This window comes from Aotus nancymaae, unplaced genomic scaffold (genome assembly GCF_030222135.1).
Source record: "Aotus nancymaae isolate 86718 unplaced genomic scaffold, 86718_ANA_hifiasm-v0.15.2.pri h1tg000011l, whole genome shotgun sequence".
Taxonomy (NCBI): domain Eukaryota; kingdom Metazoa; phylum Chordata; class Mammalia; order Primates; family Aotidae; genus Aotus; species Aotus nancymaae.
In genome coordinates, this window is record NW_026988422.1 from 43395412 (window position 1) to 43410529 (window position 15118).

Genomic DNA, 15118 nt, shown 5'->3' on the forward strand with positions numbered 1-15118 from the left:
GAGACAGGGTCTTGATCTGTTGCCAGGCTGGAGTGCAGTGGTGCAATCTCAGCTCACTGCAACCTCTGCCTCCTGGGTTCAAGTGATTTCTCATGCCTCAGCTGCTCAAGCAACTGGGATTACAGGTGCCTGCCACGACACCCAGCTAATTTTTAGTAAAGGCAGGGTTTCACCATGTTGGTCAGGCTGGTCTTGAACTCCTGACCTCAAGTGATCCGCTCACCTTAGCCTCCCAAAGTGCTGCGATTACAGGCATGAGCCACTGCACCTGGCCAAGCACAGGGATTTTTTTTTTAAACCTCCAGGTGATTCTAACAAATCTAAACTCTTCCAAATTTCAGATATCAATTTTTCCAAGAGTCCTTTTGACAAGTACAGGGCAAATGATTTTCTTCTCACTGAAATTTTGATTCTGCTTTAATTATAAGGGGGTGCTTTTCTAGAATTAATCAAAATGTAGATGATTGTATCAAGCCCTTCATCACAATAACAGAGATAGCCTTGACAGTTATATAAATTGATTTTTTAATATTTCTTTCAAAGTACCTCATCCTAAAAATATCTTCTATAGACCACCTATCAAGATACTTGGTTAATACACAAATTATTTATATAACCTAAGTTATAGTACATGACATAATGCTCGAGGACTTTTGTAATTTTAAGATAAATTCTTTTTAATACTTTAAAAATAACTGTACTAAGTTACTGTTTAGCTTACATATACACTAAGAATTAACTTACCTTTGATTTACAAGAAAAAACTAAGGCAAAAAGGAAGTTTTTAGTAATTAGTTTTCAGGTTGAAGTCTGCCCTTTAACGTTCTAACAAGCCTATCCCACACTCTTGCTGGTTGGTTCCCCCAGCAGATCTCCACTCAGCCTTGCTACTTGCAGTTCTTGACCAGCTCATGTCTATGCTTCTCCTTTGGGAAGATATTCCTGTGTACTCCAACATCCAATAAGACTTAGAGCTTTACCCTTTGATAGCCACTTTCTAGAAGGAATCCAGTGTATTCTAATCAGCTCCTCAATTGTCTAGTTTCTCACAGAGTATGCACTTTAAGGTTGAGGGCCTGAGTCTTACTCAACTTTGTAACATCTGCTCCAGTGTCAGGCTCCAAAGCACCCAGTATTGATGAAGCTAGTGCAGTGATCCTGGAGAGGGCAGGACCTGCAGGCTGCAGTGACTATCATGGCCAGAAGAGGACAGTAGAGGAGTGCTGACCTGATGTAAGGGCTTCTCCAGAAGTCCTGTGGTGGAACCCACTCAACAGGGAACCTTCAAATGCCGGGAGATTACAGGTGGCTCAGAGATGGGCAAGGAATTCAAGGAGACAAACTTTACCATTACCTCCCCAGGAGGGTGGTGGGTTTCAGGGATCTGATGAGTGCCTAATATGGGTCTAGTGTTTTATAACTCCTGTTAGCTATCAGTGATATTTCACAACTGTGGAGACTGAGGAGTGGAGGTTAAATAACATGTCAGAAGCAGCGCTTTGAAGGTACGGTGGCTCACACCTATAATCCCAGCACTTTGAGAGGCTGAGGCAGGAGGATTGCTTGAGCTGAAGAGCTCAAGACCAGCCTGGGCAACATGGCATAACCTTGTCTCTACAAAAAAAATACACACACACACACACACACACACACACACAAAGTAGCCAGGCACAGTGGCATGTGCCTGTAGTCCCTGCTACTTGGGAGGCTGAGGTGAGAGGATTGCTTGAGCCTGGGAAGCAGAGGTTGCAGTCCAGCCTGGGCAACAGGGTGAAAGACCCTGTCTCAAAAAAATAAAAGCAAGTAATGGTGGCTGCTATGGTCTGAGCGTTTGTGTCTCCTCCAAAATTCCTATGCTGAAACCTAATTTCCCATGTGTATTAGAAGGTGTGGCCTTTGGGAGGTGGTTAGGTCTTAGGGTTTATGCCCTTATCAAAGAGGCCCCAAGGAGCTGCCTTACCCCTTACATGATTTGAGGACACAGTGAGGAAGCACCATTCTATGAACAAGAAGGTGGGCCCTCAGCAGAAGCCAAATCTGCCAGTGCCTTGATCTTGGACTTCCCAGCCTCCAGAACTGTAAGAAATAAATTTGTGTTATTTATAAACTACCCAGTGTACAGAATGTTATAGTAGCCCAAATAAACTAACACAGTGGCTGGATCCATTGCTATAGCAAGCTCTGCATAATTCTTTACTTATTTGTACACTGCTAGTCTCTACTTGTCGTAGATTATCTATAAGACAGTCCTCAAAATATATGAGAAAGGAAATATGATATTAGTAATTCAGTGAAACTTTTCTTAAGCATCTATTTAAATTTGTTGCAACACAAAGATTCCATCAGGTTTCAGATAAAAATGGAAGATTCACTCATGTGAAGACAGTGCACTTGACTGTCTTCTCACTATTCCTCTTTTTTATTTTGACTTAATCTTACCACTATCCCTCTTTTTACTTTTAAGATGGGGTCTCACTCTGTCATCCAGGCTGGAGTGCAGTGGCACAATAATGGCTCACTGCTGCCTCAACCTCCCAGGCTCAAGCAATTCTCTCACCTCAGCCTTTCAAGTAGCTGAGACAGAGGTGCTGCCATACCCAGCTAACTTTAAAATTATTTTTGTAGAAACAGGGTCTCATTATGTTGCCCAAGCTGGTCTCGAACACCTGGACTCAAGCAATCCTCCTGCCTCAGCCTCCCAAAGTGCTAGGATTATAAGCATGAGTCACTGCACCCAGTTCTTTTTACTTTTATCCCATTTTATTTCTACATCCTACTTTTAAAATTGCTTATCTAGTGATTATGCTCTTTAAAATTAAGCCTTAATAACCATGAATAGATCTGTACACTTGCCAGATGATAGCATTTTTGTTTTATCATTTAATCTCTCTTCTAGACTCTGTTCTCTTTCCTTCTTCCCAGCTCCATCTACCCCCACCATCCTATCTTCCCAGATGATTCTACCATTGGGACCTCTGAGCAGTCAGCTGTGCAAGGACTCACCTTCATTTCTCACCACAGCCCTAATCTGGACAGAGTTTTGTGGTTGTGTCTAACATGACAATATTGTGGGGACTGAGGATGAAGCTGATATGCCTCTGGAGAGACTGGACTGCTTGCTCATGAGGCAAGCATGTTAGACATGAGGTGTAAACATCTCAGAAGCCCCCAAAGACATCACTAGATTTTTCCAAGAAGGTAACAGTTGCTGTTTTTAATGTTAAACTCGGCTCAGGAAGAAAAGGTGAAATTATATTCAACTTCTGTTTAAGAAGACCAAAAAATGTATAAACAAGTTTAAAAAGACCTCTAAAAAATGTTTAAGATAAACATTTTATTAAAATTATAAAGAAGATTCAGTTGTCTAGAAAATTCTCTTAGGCTGGGCTCAGTAGCTCATGCCCGTAATCCCAGCACTTTGGGAGGCCAAGGTGGGCAGATCATGAGGTCAGGAGATCAAGACCATCCTGGCTAACATGGTAAAAATACGAAAATTAGCTGGGCGTGGTGGTGAGTGCCTGTAATCCCAGCTACTTGGGAGGCTGAGGCAGGAGGATCACTTGAACCAGAGGTTGATGAAAATATCTGTCAGAGGTTGCAGTGAGCCGAGATTGCGCCACTGCACTCCAGCCTGGCCACAGAGCGAGACTCTGTCTCATAAAAAAAAAAAAAAAGAAAGAAAATTCTCTTAGGTGAAAGGCAGAATTTGCTAACACTGCAACAGTGTATTCAACCCACAAGTAAGTATCAATGTTCAACTGAATGTTTGTGGCATAATTGGGGATAACTAAGTTACTTAGGTGACACTTTTTTTCTTTTGATGTTACCAGCTACATAGTAAAATAGGAAGTCCCATGTTAACAAAGTTCTAAGCTGTTGCTTACTAAGAAGGTTCATTGGTGATTCCTGCTTCACAAGAGAATACAGCTCTTCAAGACTTCCTTGTAGCCATGTACTGATATGCTCCATGTTTTCATCTCTTTCACACAGTTTGTCTGTTAGATTTTTTATGTCTTGCAAGGTCTTTTCACCATTGTCCACCAAGATCTAAAGAAACAGTATTTTAGGGTATGTCAACATAAATTGCAACAACATAAATAAATACACATTCTGTCTAAGTGGATCATGCCCAGAATGAAAATATTATATATGAAAAATTGGTATCCATCATAAAAATTAAGTGTATGTATACACAGCCAATTCACAAAGTTCTGTAAATGATTTTGGGAAAATGGATTATCAAACGAGAAGAATAATGGAATGCTCACTGAACTCAAATTTTTAAGTGGATAATGGTAGCCACGGTGATGGCAGCATAAAAAGCTAGTTTCCCCCTCAGAGAAGCACAGAGCTGCAGAGGAGATTCAGCCTAACAGAAGGAACTTTGGAATCAGGCAGAATGTGGGTTGTAAATTCCCATACATTCATAAACTATTTGGTCTTGAGCAAGTTATGTAAACCCTCTGAGCCTCAGCAGCTCCATGTGAAAAAGGCATTTTAACACTTTCCTAATCCAGTGTTTTAATACTTAAATGAGGATTATATGTAAACTTTAAATACTTAGAAAGTGGCAGAGCCAGGATTTTAACCCCAGCCTATCTGACACTGAAGTGGGGAGGGTGCAGATGTTGCACTGGTAAAAATGAAGAGGTAAGGAGTCCAGAACTGACAACTTTGTCCTAAACAAAATGTGTTCATTTAGGTCATGCAAATAAAGTCTTTCCCACCTTAACTGAATGGTAAGAAGACAGCTTCCCAAAAAATTAAGATTTCATAGTGACATTTGGTTAAAAAAATTTTTTAAAGGACACATTTTAGGATGTGGTGGTCACAGTAGCATCTAGGACTGCAGGGGAGTGACAGAGCTAGTGTGACTTTCCACCTTGATGTGTGTGCATGCAGGTGCACGCAGACACAAAAGCACACACGCTTATTAGGTAGGTAAACATTTTTAGAAATATGGTTATTTATATGGAGGCAACACACACACACAAAACTCACCTTAACTGTGGCCTGAAATTCAGCCCACAAATTCTCATATTGTGCTAAAATAAAGATTTAAAAAATACAATGGTTACTGATACAATTTGAATATTTTAATAAAAGTAATGTGTTTTTTCAAAAATTATTTTTTAAACAAAAATGTCTACTTCCAAAATGACAGAATAACTGGATTGGACTTGCCCTCCCACTACAAACAAGTAGAGGAAAGAAGCAAAATATATGAAAGAAATGTTTTCAGATGTTGAAGAATGGGCAGCCCAGGACCTTGACACCTGGAAGAAGAGAAACAAAGGAGGTGAGTCCTGCGATCACCCAGCTTTCCACTGGGGGCCACTTTCCAGACCACAGCACAAGCACAGTAGGGTGGTATTAACACAGATACAAAAAAATTAGCAAATTGAATCTAGCAATAGACAAGAACAATAAAAGCTTTTGGACAAGTGGGCTTTATGCTAAGAAAGAGAGAATTCAAATTCAATCAGTGCAACTTACCACACAAACAGCATAAAGGGGTAATACTAGCTGAGCATCTCAGTGGATATCTGAGCAGCTGAGGCTAGTCACCCAGGCACTCTGTGCCTACATGACTGACCATCCCCCACGCCCATAAGTACCTTGAACACCCAATCCTGGGTGAGCCTCCCTGGCTGGAAACACTGCATGTGGGGCCACACAATGTTGCTGGGGAAATTAAGGGCATCTCTGAGAAGGTTGCACCCGGTTTCCTCAAGACTTTGCCCTCTGTGCCTTTTCCCTTTGCTGATTTTACTCTGTATCTTTCACTATAATAATAGTAACCATAAGTATAACAATTTTCAATTCCTGTGAATCATTTTAGCTAATCATTAAGCCTAAGAGTAGTCCTGGGACATCTGATACTACACTAAAGCTGCACAATTTTTTTTAGATAAAGACCTAAATAAATGGAGATATATACTATATTCTTGGATTACATAACACAATTTTATTAAAATGTCAATTCTTCTAACATTAATTTATAGATTCAATGCAAACACAGTTAAGATTCCAGCAGGTGTGTGTGTCTGTGTCTGTGTGTGTGTGTGTGTGTGTATAATTAGGTGATTCTAAAATGTATATGGAAATCAAAGAATTTAGAATAGTGAAATTAATTTTAAAAGAGAAGCATACAGGTGAAGAATTCTATTACCTGATGTCCAGACTGCATATGAAGCTATAATAATTAAGACAGTGTGGTATTGGTATAAAGTTTGGCATTTAGATTAAAGGAACAAACCCATAAAATTGATTTTTGAAAAGCTGCTGGAGTAATACAATGGCAAAAGCATGGTCTTTTCAAAAATATTACTGGAACACTGAATGTACATAAGACAAAACAATGAAATTCAAGCCTTGCCTCACATCATATGAAAAAGTTCACTTAAAATGAATTAGAGATCTAGACATAAACACTAAAACTAAAAAAAAAAATTATACAGAAAAATCTTCAAGAGCTTGGCATAGGCAAAAATGTTTCAGGCAGGAAACAAAAAGTACTAACCTTAAAAGACAAAATAGATAGATGGGCTTTATTCAAATGAAAACTGTTTACTCTTTCTGAGACACCATAAAGAAAACGAAAAGTCAAGCTTCAGACTGAAAAAGGACTCATTTCCAGAAAATATAAAGATTTTAACTCGATAATAACAAAACAAACAACACAAAGCAATGAGATAAAGATGAGGACAGACATGTGACAGATTGTATTTTCCAAAGATAGCCCCACAATGTATTCCATTCCACAAGTTTTTTTTCCCCTGACACGATGCTGATACTCCTTTCATTGAGCAGTGGTGGCTATGACCCCTCCCCTTGCACCTGAGTGACTGCCTCAACCATTAGCATGTTGTGGAAGTAACACTCTCACTTCTGAGGCTAGGTCATAAGACACCAAGAACTTCTACTTTATTCTCTTGGGATGCTTTTGGAACCAGGCCAAACAGCTACAGGGACAGGCCATGAGGAGATGTTCTGGCCAACAGTCTCCCTCGAGATCCAGTTGAGAGCCAGCATCAACTTCAGACACAGGAATGAGTGAGTCTTCAGATGATTTCAGTTCCCAGCTGCTGAATTACCCTCAGTCTTCAAGTTGCCCTGGCTGATGCCATGTGGAGCAGACATTAAGGTGTTTTCGACAAGCTCTGATCACATTGCCAATTAGTTAGCAAAGTAAATAATTTGTCTTCAGCTACTATGTTTGCAATATTTATCACAAAAGATAATACTAACATGGTCAAGAAACACATGAAAAAGTATAACAACATTAGTCATTAGAGAAGTACAAGTTACAATCACAATGAAACGCCATTAAATACCTATTAAAATGACCAGAATATTAACAATTTAAAGCATTTTGACAATTTTAAGTGCTGATGAGAATGTAGAGCAATGGGAACTCTTCTCCATTGTTAGTGGAATGAGACACTTAACGATCACTTTGGCAAACTTATCACTTTGGTTTCTTATAAAGTTAATCATATACTAACCATTTCTTATAATCATACACTAACTGCTATATAACTCAGCAATTCCATTATAGGTATTTACCCAAGAGAAATGAAAACATGGCCAAAAAACACTTGTAAACAAACGTTCACAGGAGCTTCATTCATAATAATCCCAAACTGGAAATAATCTAGACATCTTTTGACTGGTGAATGAATAAACAAAATATGGTATCTATATAATAGGGTTCTATGGTACAGCTATAAAAAGGAGCAAACTAATGATACATGCAACAACTTGGATGAATCTTAAAACAATTTGCTGAGTGAAAGAAGCCAGGTATAAAGTGTGCATATGCTATCATTTCATTTATATCTAATTATTAATGACAGAAAGCAGATCAATGGTTTCCAAGATCTGGAGATGGGGTAGGTGATCAATGGCAAAAGAATACAGAGAAAATTTTGTAGTGATGAAAATGTTCTATATCTTGCTTGTGGTGGTAGTGGTTACAGTGGCATGTACATTTGTCAAAATTCACTAATCTAAAAATGGATGCATTTTTTGTAGGCAAATCAATAAAATGGATTTAAATGAAGTAAAAATTGTAAGTGTAAAGAGCACTGTAATGGTTGATGTTGTCAACTTGATTGGATTGAAGCATGCAAAGTACCATTCCTGGGTATGTCTATGAGGGTGTTGCCAAAGGAGATTCACATTTGAGTCAGTGGATTGGGAGAGGCAGACCTACCCTTGATCTGGGTGGGAACTATTTAATCAGCTGCCAGCACAGCTAGGCTGGCTGAGTCTTCCAGCCTTCCTCTTTCTCCCATGCTGGATGCTTCTTGCCCTCAAACATCAGACTCCAAGTTCTTCAGCTTTTGGACTCTTGGACTTACATCAGTGATTTGTCTGGGGCTCTTGGGCCTTTGGCCACAGACTGAAGGCTGCACTGTCAGCTTCCCTACTTGTGAGGCTTTGGGACTAGGACTGATCCTCCACCGGCTTCCCTGTTTCTCAACTTGCAGATCACTTATCATGGGACTTTACCTTGTGATCATGTGAGTCAATTCTTCTTAACAAACTCCCTTTCATATATACATATATAATATTAGTTCTGTGCCTCTAAAGAACCCTGACTAATACAAGCACCCACACATTACTTACCCTCCTGAGCCATCAGTTGCTGAGACAAGTCACTTGAGGTGTGCATGAGGGCTTCTTGTCCTTCTCTGTATTTCTCTATGTTATTCTTCATGTATAAAATGTACTGAAAATTAAAAGCATGTGATTGCTCTTAGCAGTTTAGTTACTATAGATAAATTATCATGTAGTCATTCAGCAAACATGTATAAATTCCTCCTCTGTGCCACCTACTGCTCTAGGTTCAGGGGTAACAGTGGTGAATAAAACATACCTTGGTCAGGCTTCCATCCTGGGGAAGGAGATAAACGATTCTGCTTCCTATTAAGCATTTCATTTCAGCATTTAAATAAACATGGCACTCTGAGTATAATTTTTCACAAAAGGAAATTAGAGGGTGTTCTATCCGAATGCATCATGTCCACAACAAAAATGTTCCTGATGCAAAATGTGTGCCGTAGAAGTCACAAAGCAGTAATGCTGCCAGACTGGAGTTCAGTGTAAGGCCTCAGAGAGATGACTGACTGAGTCAGGAGACTGCATGAATTAGTCACTCAAGTCAGATGTTCACTGGGTTGGTGACAGTGGTGGCAGTAGTGACAGGTAACTTTGAGTATTAAAGTCATGGCTTTCTGTTCTGACCACCCAGTGCTCAGAAACGCTAAAGTCCCAGGAACTCTGAAAGTATAGGCTTTCAGAGTTCACAGAAATTGTGTTCAGTGCTATAGATGAGGTAGACATGGGACTGATACTTAGACTGTTTTAAGCATATAGGGTTGACTCATGTATCTTTGATCTTATGTCAGTCTTTTCATAGCTTGTTTTCTGGCATTATAATAAACAAAATTAAAAGTCACCTTGAGCCAAGTCCAAGGCTTCATTCTTGCCCTTCTTTGAACATGGGGCTGCAGACTTGCCTAGTTCAGCTGGACTCTTGTGCTTCTCCCAAACTCTCTATCTTCTTTTAGTCTCCCCCTTCATCTCCTCTTCCACAGCTCACTCCTTCAAAGTTGTTTTTCTCCAGGGTTCTGTTCATAGTCCCTGATCTACTCACTCAACACATTGTCCCTGAAGAGACTCATCCATCTCCCAAGTGTAAATCCTGCCTTTACGCTAATGATAACCAGTGAGAGTTCTCCTTTGAGCTCTTCACCTGATGTGGCAAGGTGCCCTTGCTCTGGGGCACTGAATGTGTCTTGTTCAGATTGCTGTACTTAACAATACTGAATTGTAATGATCTGTTTGTATGTGCATCTCTTCAGCTAGACCATGAGCTTCCAAAGGGCTGGGGCAGTATCTTACATATCTCTGCATTCACTGTGTCTTGCTCAGTGCTTGGGACTCAGTGCATGTTTAGAGTAAAGGGATGCAATCAGCAAAACTGAGTGGTGAGTGAATAAGAAAACCGCACAGGGTCATTTGGTGACTAGCAGATGGACACTGAATTAAAAAAAAAAAAAAAACAGGACTTTTGGAATCAGTCTTTCATGTACGCATCCATCTGCTCACCCATTGCCAAAATAGCAATACGAATTCCAATTCTTTTAAGAAATAATCTATATCCTGATAGGAAAGCAGTCTAGTGGAACAAACCAGTTTGTTTCAAGGTCTAGAAGAATGAAGATGCAATGCAAGGTCTAGAAGAATGAAGATCAATGATGGTATGTATCTAGGCTCTTTGGAGCACAATTACCTTTTCAAAGTGCATTAGTACCTATTACGTCATTTTAGTTTATAAAAAAAACATGAGAGTGGTGAGATAACTATTGCCATTTAACAGATGAAAAAAATTATCCAGCGAGGTGAAGGGGTTTTCTTCATTCCATTGCACTAGTTATTGATTTTTTTCTGGCTATCAAAACTTCTAAAAAAAAAAAAGCCTCAATTTACACATCTATAAATGGGACATACTGTATTGCCCATTTTTAAGGTTACAGTGAGCCTTAAATGTCAAATGAGACTGAATCCCTCTAATATTACAGGCATTGTGCAAAACACTTGGGGTACATTGACAACAGATCTGGACCATGAGGTCATCATGGATGGCTGCAAAAAAAAGGATTTTAAAAATTATAATTCTTTTGCATTTTCAGTTTATAAAGAAGTCACATTCAACCTGTGAGTAGCAGTTATTCCCATTTTAAGAGGACAAAATGAAGCTTACAAGTTCAGTAATCTGCCCAAAGTCACACAGAGTTACTAGTGAATGACAGACTCTAATCCAGGTCTTTCAAACTAGATAATATTATGTAAAGTTTTGTTGTTATTGTTTTGTCATAGTATATAAAATGCAGGACTCTATGCACTTTAACAATATGCTTTGAATGCAATAGTTCTGGGCATTAACAATCAGTTCTTATAAATATCTAATTATTAAATATAGCATTTTAAAATGTTTAAAAAATCACTTTTAAGTATAAATAAGACTTTAATTTTAAGAGTTGGATAAACAAATTCCTCTGCTATAAAAAGAGCTACAATCAGTATGAACTAGATAACCTACTTTTAAAAAATTAGGCAGAAGACTTGAACAAGTGGCCAAGAACAGAACAGGTGCTTCAATAGTGATCAGGAAAACACAAATTAGTGGGGCGCCACTACACACCATCAGAAGGTTTAAATTGAAAAAGACAGTTTTGTGAGAGTGTGGAGCAACTGGTGCTCTCATGCATTGCTGGTGGGAGTGGCAATTGGTGCAACTTCTTTGGGAGACAGGTAGTATGTACTGAAGTGGGAGTCATGCATCTCTATGGCTCTGTAATTCCACTTGAGATATATACTCAATAGAAATATGTGTGTTCACCAAAAAATGTGAACTAGAATGTTCACAGCAATACTATTTGTAATAGCCAAAAATTAGAAACTCTCTGAACACCCATCAACGATATGGTGTATCAATACATTGTAGTAGTAGTCATACAATGGAATACTACACAGAACAAAGAATAACAAATTACACTCAACAATAAGGCTGAACCGCACAAACATAACGTTGAGCAAAATAATCTACACTGTATTGTTCTATACCTATAATATTCCAAACCAGGGAAAACTAGTCTATGATGTTAGCATGCTGGTACCCTTAGTGGGGCTGGTTAGTGACTAGAGGGAGCATAGATGATATCTGGATCCTGATAATGCTTTGTTTCTTGATCTGGGTGCTGGTTACACAAGTGTGTTCATGGAGCTGTACACTTGCAATCTGGGCATTTTTCTGGTACTTTATGCTCCATTAAAAATTTTTCAAGAGCTATTATTTTCTCTTGTAACTATTACAGGTCTAGTCAATTGATCGAAGCCATCATGCAAAGCATGGTGCTCTTAAACTTACTTCTTTTAATTTTTTATTTTCCAGGAACAGAAGGTCTGCTTTTTCATCATTTATATAGATTCCACTTTCTAAGTTCTTTAGAGTTTCAAAATGATCTTTGATTTTTTTGCTTTCTTGATCTCGTAATTGTTTTAATTCTTCTTTTAGGTCCTCCTGTTCAAACAGAAAACTCCAAATTATCTCTGAGTTCAAAGTGCAAGGCACCATGGTATTATATTGCCTAGACAACTGGAGCTGGATTCTAAATTAATTCCTGAAGCACAGAGCAGAGAACAGATATTTTTCCTTAGAAAAACCTATCAACCCCACATTTATTCATGGACTCTAGGAAGGGGGTCTGTGGACTTCAAGTTAAGAATTCCAGACATTGAGACAATTTCAGAAAATAAAACATACAGTCAGCCCTCTGTATCTGTGGGTTCTGCATTTGTGGATTTATAAACATGGATGGAAAATATTCACAAAATAAAAATAATGACAATAAATAATACAAATAAAAACAATACAGTATGACAACTACTTACATAGCATTTACATTTTATTAGGTATTATCGGTAATCTAGAAATAATTTAAAGTATTTTGGAGAATTTGGGTAGGCTATATGCAAATACTGCACCATGTTATACAAGGGACTTGAGCATCTGTGGATTTTGATAGATATGCTGGTCTTGCAACGAATCCCCCATAGACATAAGGGATGACTGTACTTTGATATATGAACAACTGTCTGGCAAAATAGAGAAGGGGAAATTTATTGAGGCATTTTTTGTTTGTTTGTTTGTTTTGTTTTTTGAGATGGAGTTTTACTCTTTGTTCTCCAGGCTGGAGTGCAGTGGCACAATAGCTCACTGCATCCTCCACCTCCCGGATTCAAGCAATTCTCCTGTCGCAACCTCCCGAGTAGCTGGGATTACAGGTGCCCGCAACCACGCCTGGCTAATTTTTGTATTTTTAGTAGAGATGGGGTTTCACCATGTTGGCCAGGCTGCTCTCAAACTCCTGACCTTAGGTGATCCGCCTGCCTTGCCTCCCAAAGTGCTGACATTACAGGCATGAGCCACTGCGCCCAGCCTATTGAGGCTTTTTTTTTTTTTTTTTTTTTTTTGAGACGGAGTTTCGCTCTTGTTACCCAGGCTGGAGTGCAATGGCGCAATCTCGGCTCACCGCAACCTCTGCCTCCGCCTCCTGGGTTCAGGCAATTCTTCTGCCTCAGCCGCCTGAGTAGCTGGGATTACAGGCACGCGCCACCATACCCAGCTAATTTTTTGCATTTTTTAGTAGAGACGGGGTTTCACCATGTTGACCAGGATGGTCTCGATCTCTTGAACTCGTGATCCACCCGCCTCGGACTCCCAAAGTGCTAGGATTACAGGCGTGAGCCACCGCGCCCGGCTTAGCCTATTGAGGCTTTTAAAGAACTTAATGATTCTTAAAGAAAGAAGATTACTTTATGAAATTTTCAGAATTCTCTAATGTTTTCTCTACTAAATTCTCTATTCGGTTCTCTGTTGTTAGACTATTATATATTGTGACATTTATTCATTGTATACTCATCACCAGCAGCATCTTTTGTTTTGTTTTTTTTTTTGTTTGAGACAAAGTCTCGCTCTGTTGCCCAGGCTAGAGTACAGTGGCATGATCTCGGCTCACTGCAACCTCTGCCTCCCAGGGTTCAAACGATTATCCTGCCTCAGCCTTCCGAATAGCTGAGATTACAGGCACGTGCCACCACACCTGGCTAATCTTTGTATTTTTAGTAGAATTGAGGTTTTACCATATTAGTCAGGCTGGTCTCAAACTTCTGCCTTGGCCTCCCAAAGTGCTGGGATTACAGGCGTGAGCCACTGTGCCTGGCCACCAGCAGCATCTTATTAAGAAAACAGAACTGCATATATACTATACTTGTAATTTTCTCCTTCATATTTTCCTCTATATTCCTTCACATTTTATAACATATTAAAAGTTACATTTACATTTTGAGGCTGAGCACGGTGGCTCACATCTGTAATCCCAGCACTGTGGGAGGCTGAGACAGGCCCATCACTTGAGGTCAGGAGTTTGAGACCAGCCTGGCCAACATGGTGAAACCCCATCTCTACTAAAAAATACAAAAATTAGCCAGAAATCACTTGAACTTGGGAAGCCGAGGTTGCATTGAGCCAAGATCGTGCGACTGCACTCTAGCCTGGGCAACAGAGTGAGACTCCATCTCAAAAAAATAAAAAGGTACATTTTGATATCAATGTATCTCAAAGAATGTTTCCTTTTTAATTAACCAACTCCGCATGCATATGCTTATCACCAACTATTGATCATAAATTTTTAAAAGGCACTAAACACCTTTTTACCTGCTACTAATTCATCCATTCCCCTCACCGCAACCTTTGTTCACGCACCCTTAAAAAGCAGAATCAAGTTTCTAACTTAAGAAAACCGAGGTCCACTCAATGACTGCTCCAAAATTATATGTTATTGGTTCTAGTCTCTCTCCCTCTTTCCCTGTATACATATTCACAGAAGTATACATATATACACATATGCACGTAAGTATACATATATACACACATGTACATAAGTATATGTATACGTGCATACGTGTATACATATGCATATGTATGTACTGTAACAAAGATTTTTAAACATTGAGATGGAAAGTATAACAAATGTGGATTTCATGAAAACTTCAATGCCAGGTAAATATTACCATCTGTATATACCACTCTTCTAATTTTTTTTTTTTTGAGACGGAGTTTCACTCTTGTTACCCAGGCTGGAGTGCAATGGAGCGATCTCGGCTCACCGCAACCTCCGCCTCCTGGGTTCAGGCAATTCTCCTGCCTCAGCCTCCTGAGTAGCTGGGATTACAGGCACGCGCCACCATGCCCAGCTAATTTTCTGTATTTTTAGTAGAGACGGGGTTTCACCGTGTTGACCAGGATGGTCTCGATCTCTTGACCTCGTGATCCACCCGCCTCAGCCTCCCAAAGTCACTCTTCTAATTTTTTTAAAAAAGAATTAATGCATTGATCCTTTACCAAGTTGGTAATGTATCTTGAAAAGTCCCTTGTAAACAGAAAAATGTGATTGTTCAGTAAATCCTCTTCTTGTCTTTGTGCTATTAAAAAAAAAAAGAAAAAAAAACCTCAAAAATTTAGTTAACAAAATATTAATCAAAG

The 15118-nt window shown here is 39.2% G+C and overlaps 1 protein-coding gene across 2 annotated transcripts in view; it reads right to left on the reverse strand.

The window, feature by feature from the left end:
- CCDC175 (coiled-coil domain containing 175) overlaps positions 1-15118 on the reverse strand; it is an 82508-nt gene that overhangs the window by 19722 nt on the left and 47668 nt on the right. For both annotated transcript variants that reach the window (XR_010342048.1, XM_064374894.1), the window contains 5 exons: positions 14978-15057; positions 11942-12094; positions 8635-8737; positions 5002-5045; positions 3885-4047 (listed from right to left, as the gene is read on the reverse strand). Coding sequence is in view for 1 of the 2 variants with exons in the window: in XM_064374894.1 (XP_064230964.1) it covers positions 3885-4047; positions 5002-5045; positions 8635-8737; positions 11942-12094; positions 14978-15057 (543 nt within the window). In the remaining variant the exon portion in view is untranslated. The remainder of the gene's footprint in view (positions 1-3884; positions 4048-5001; positions 5046-8634; positions 8738-11941; positions 12095-14977; positions 15058-15118) is intronic.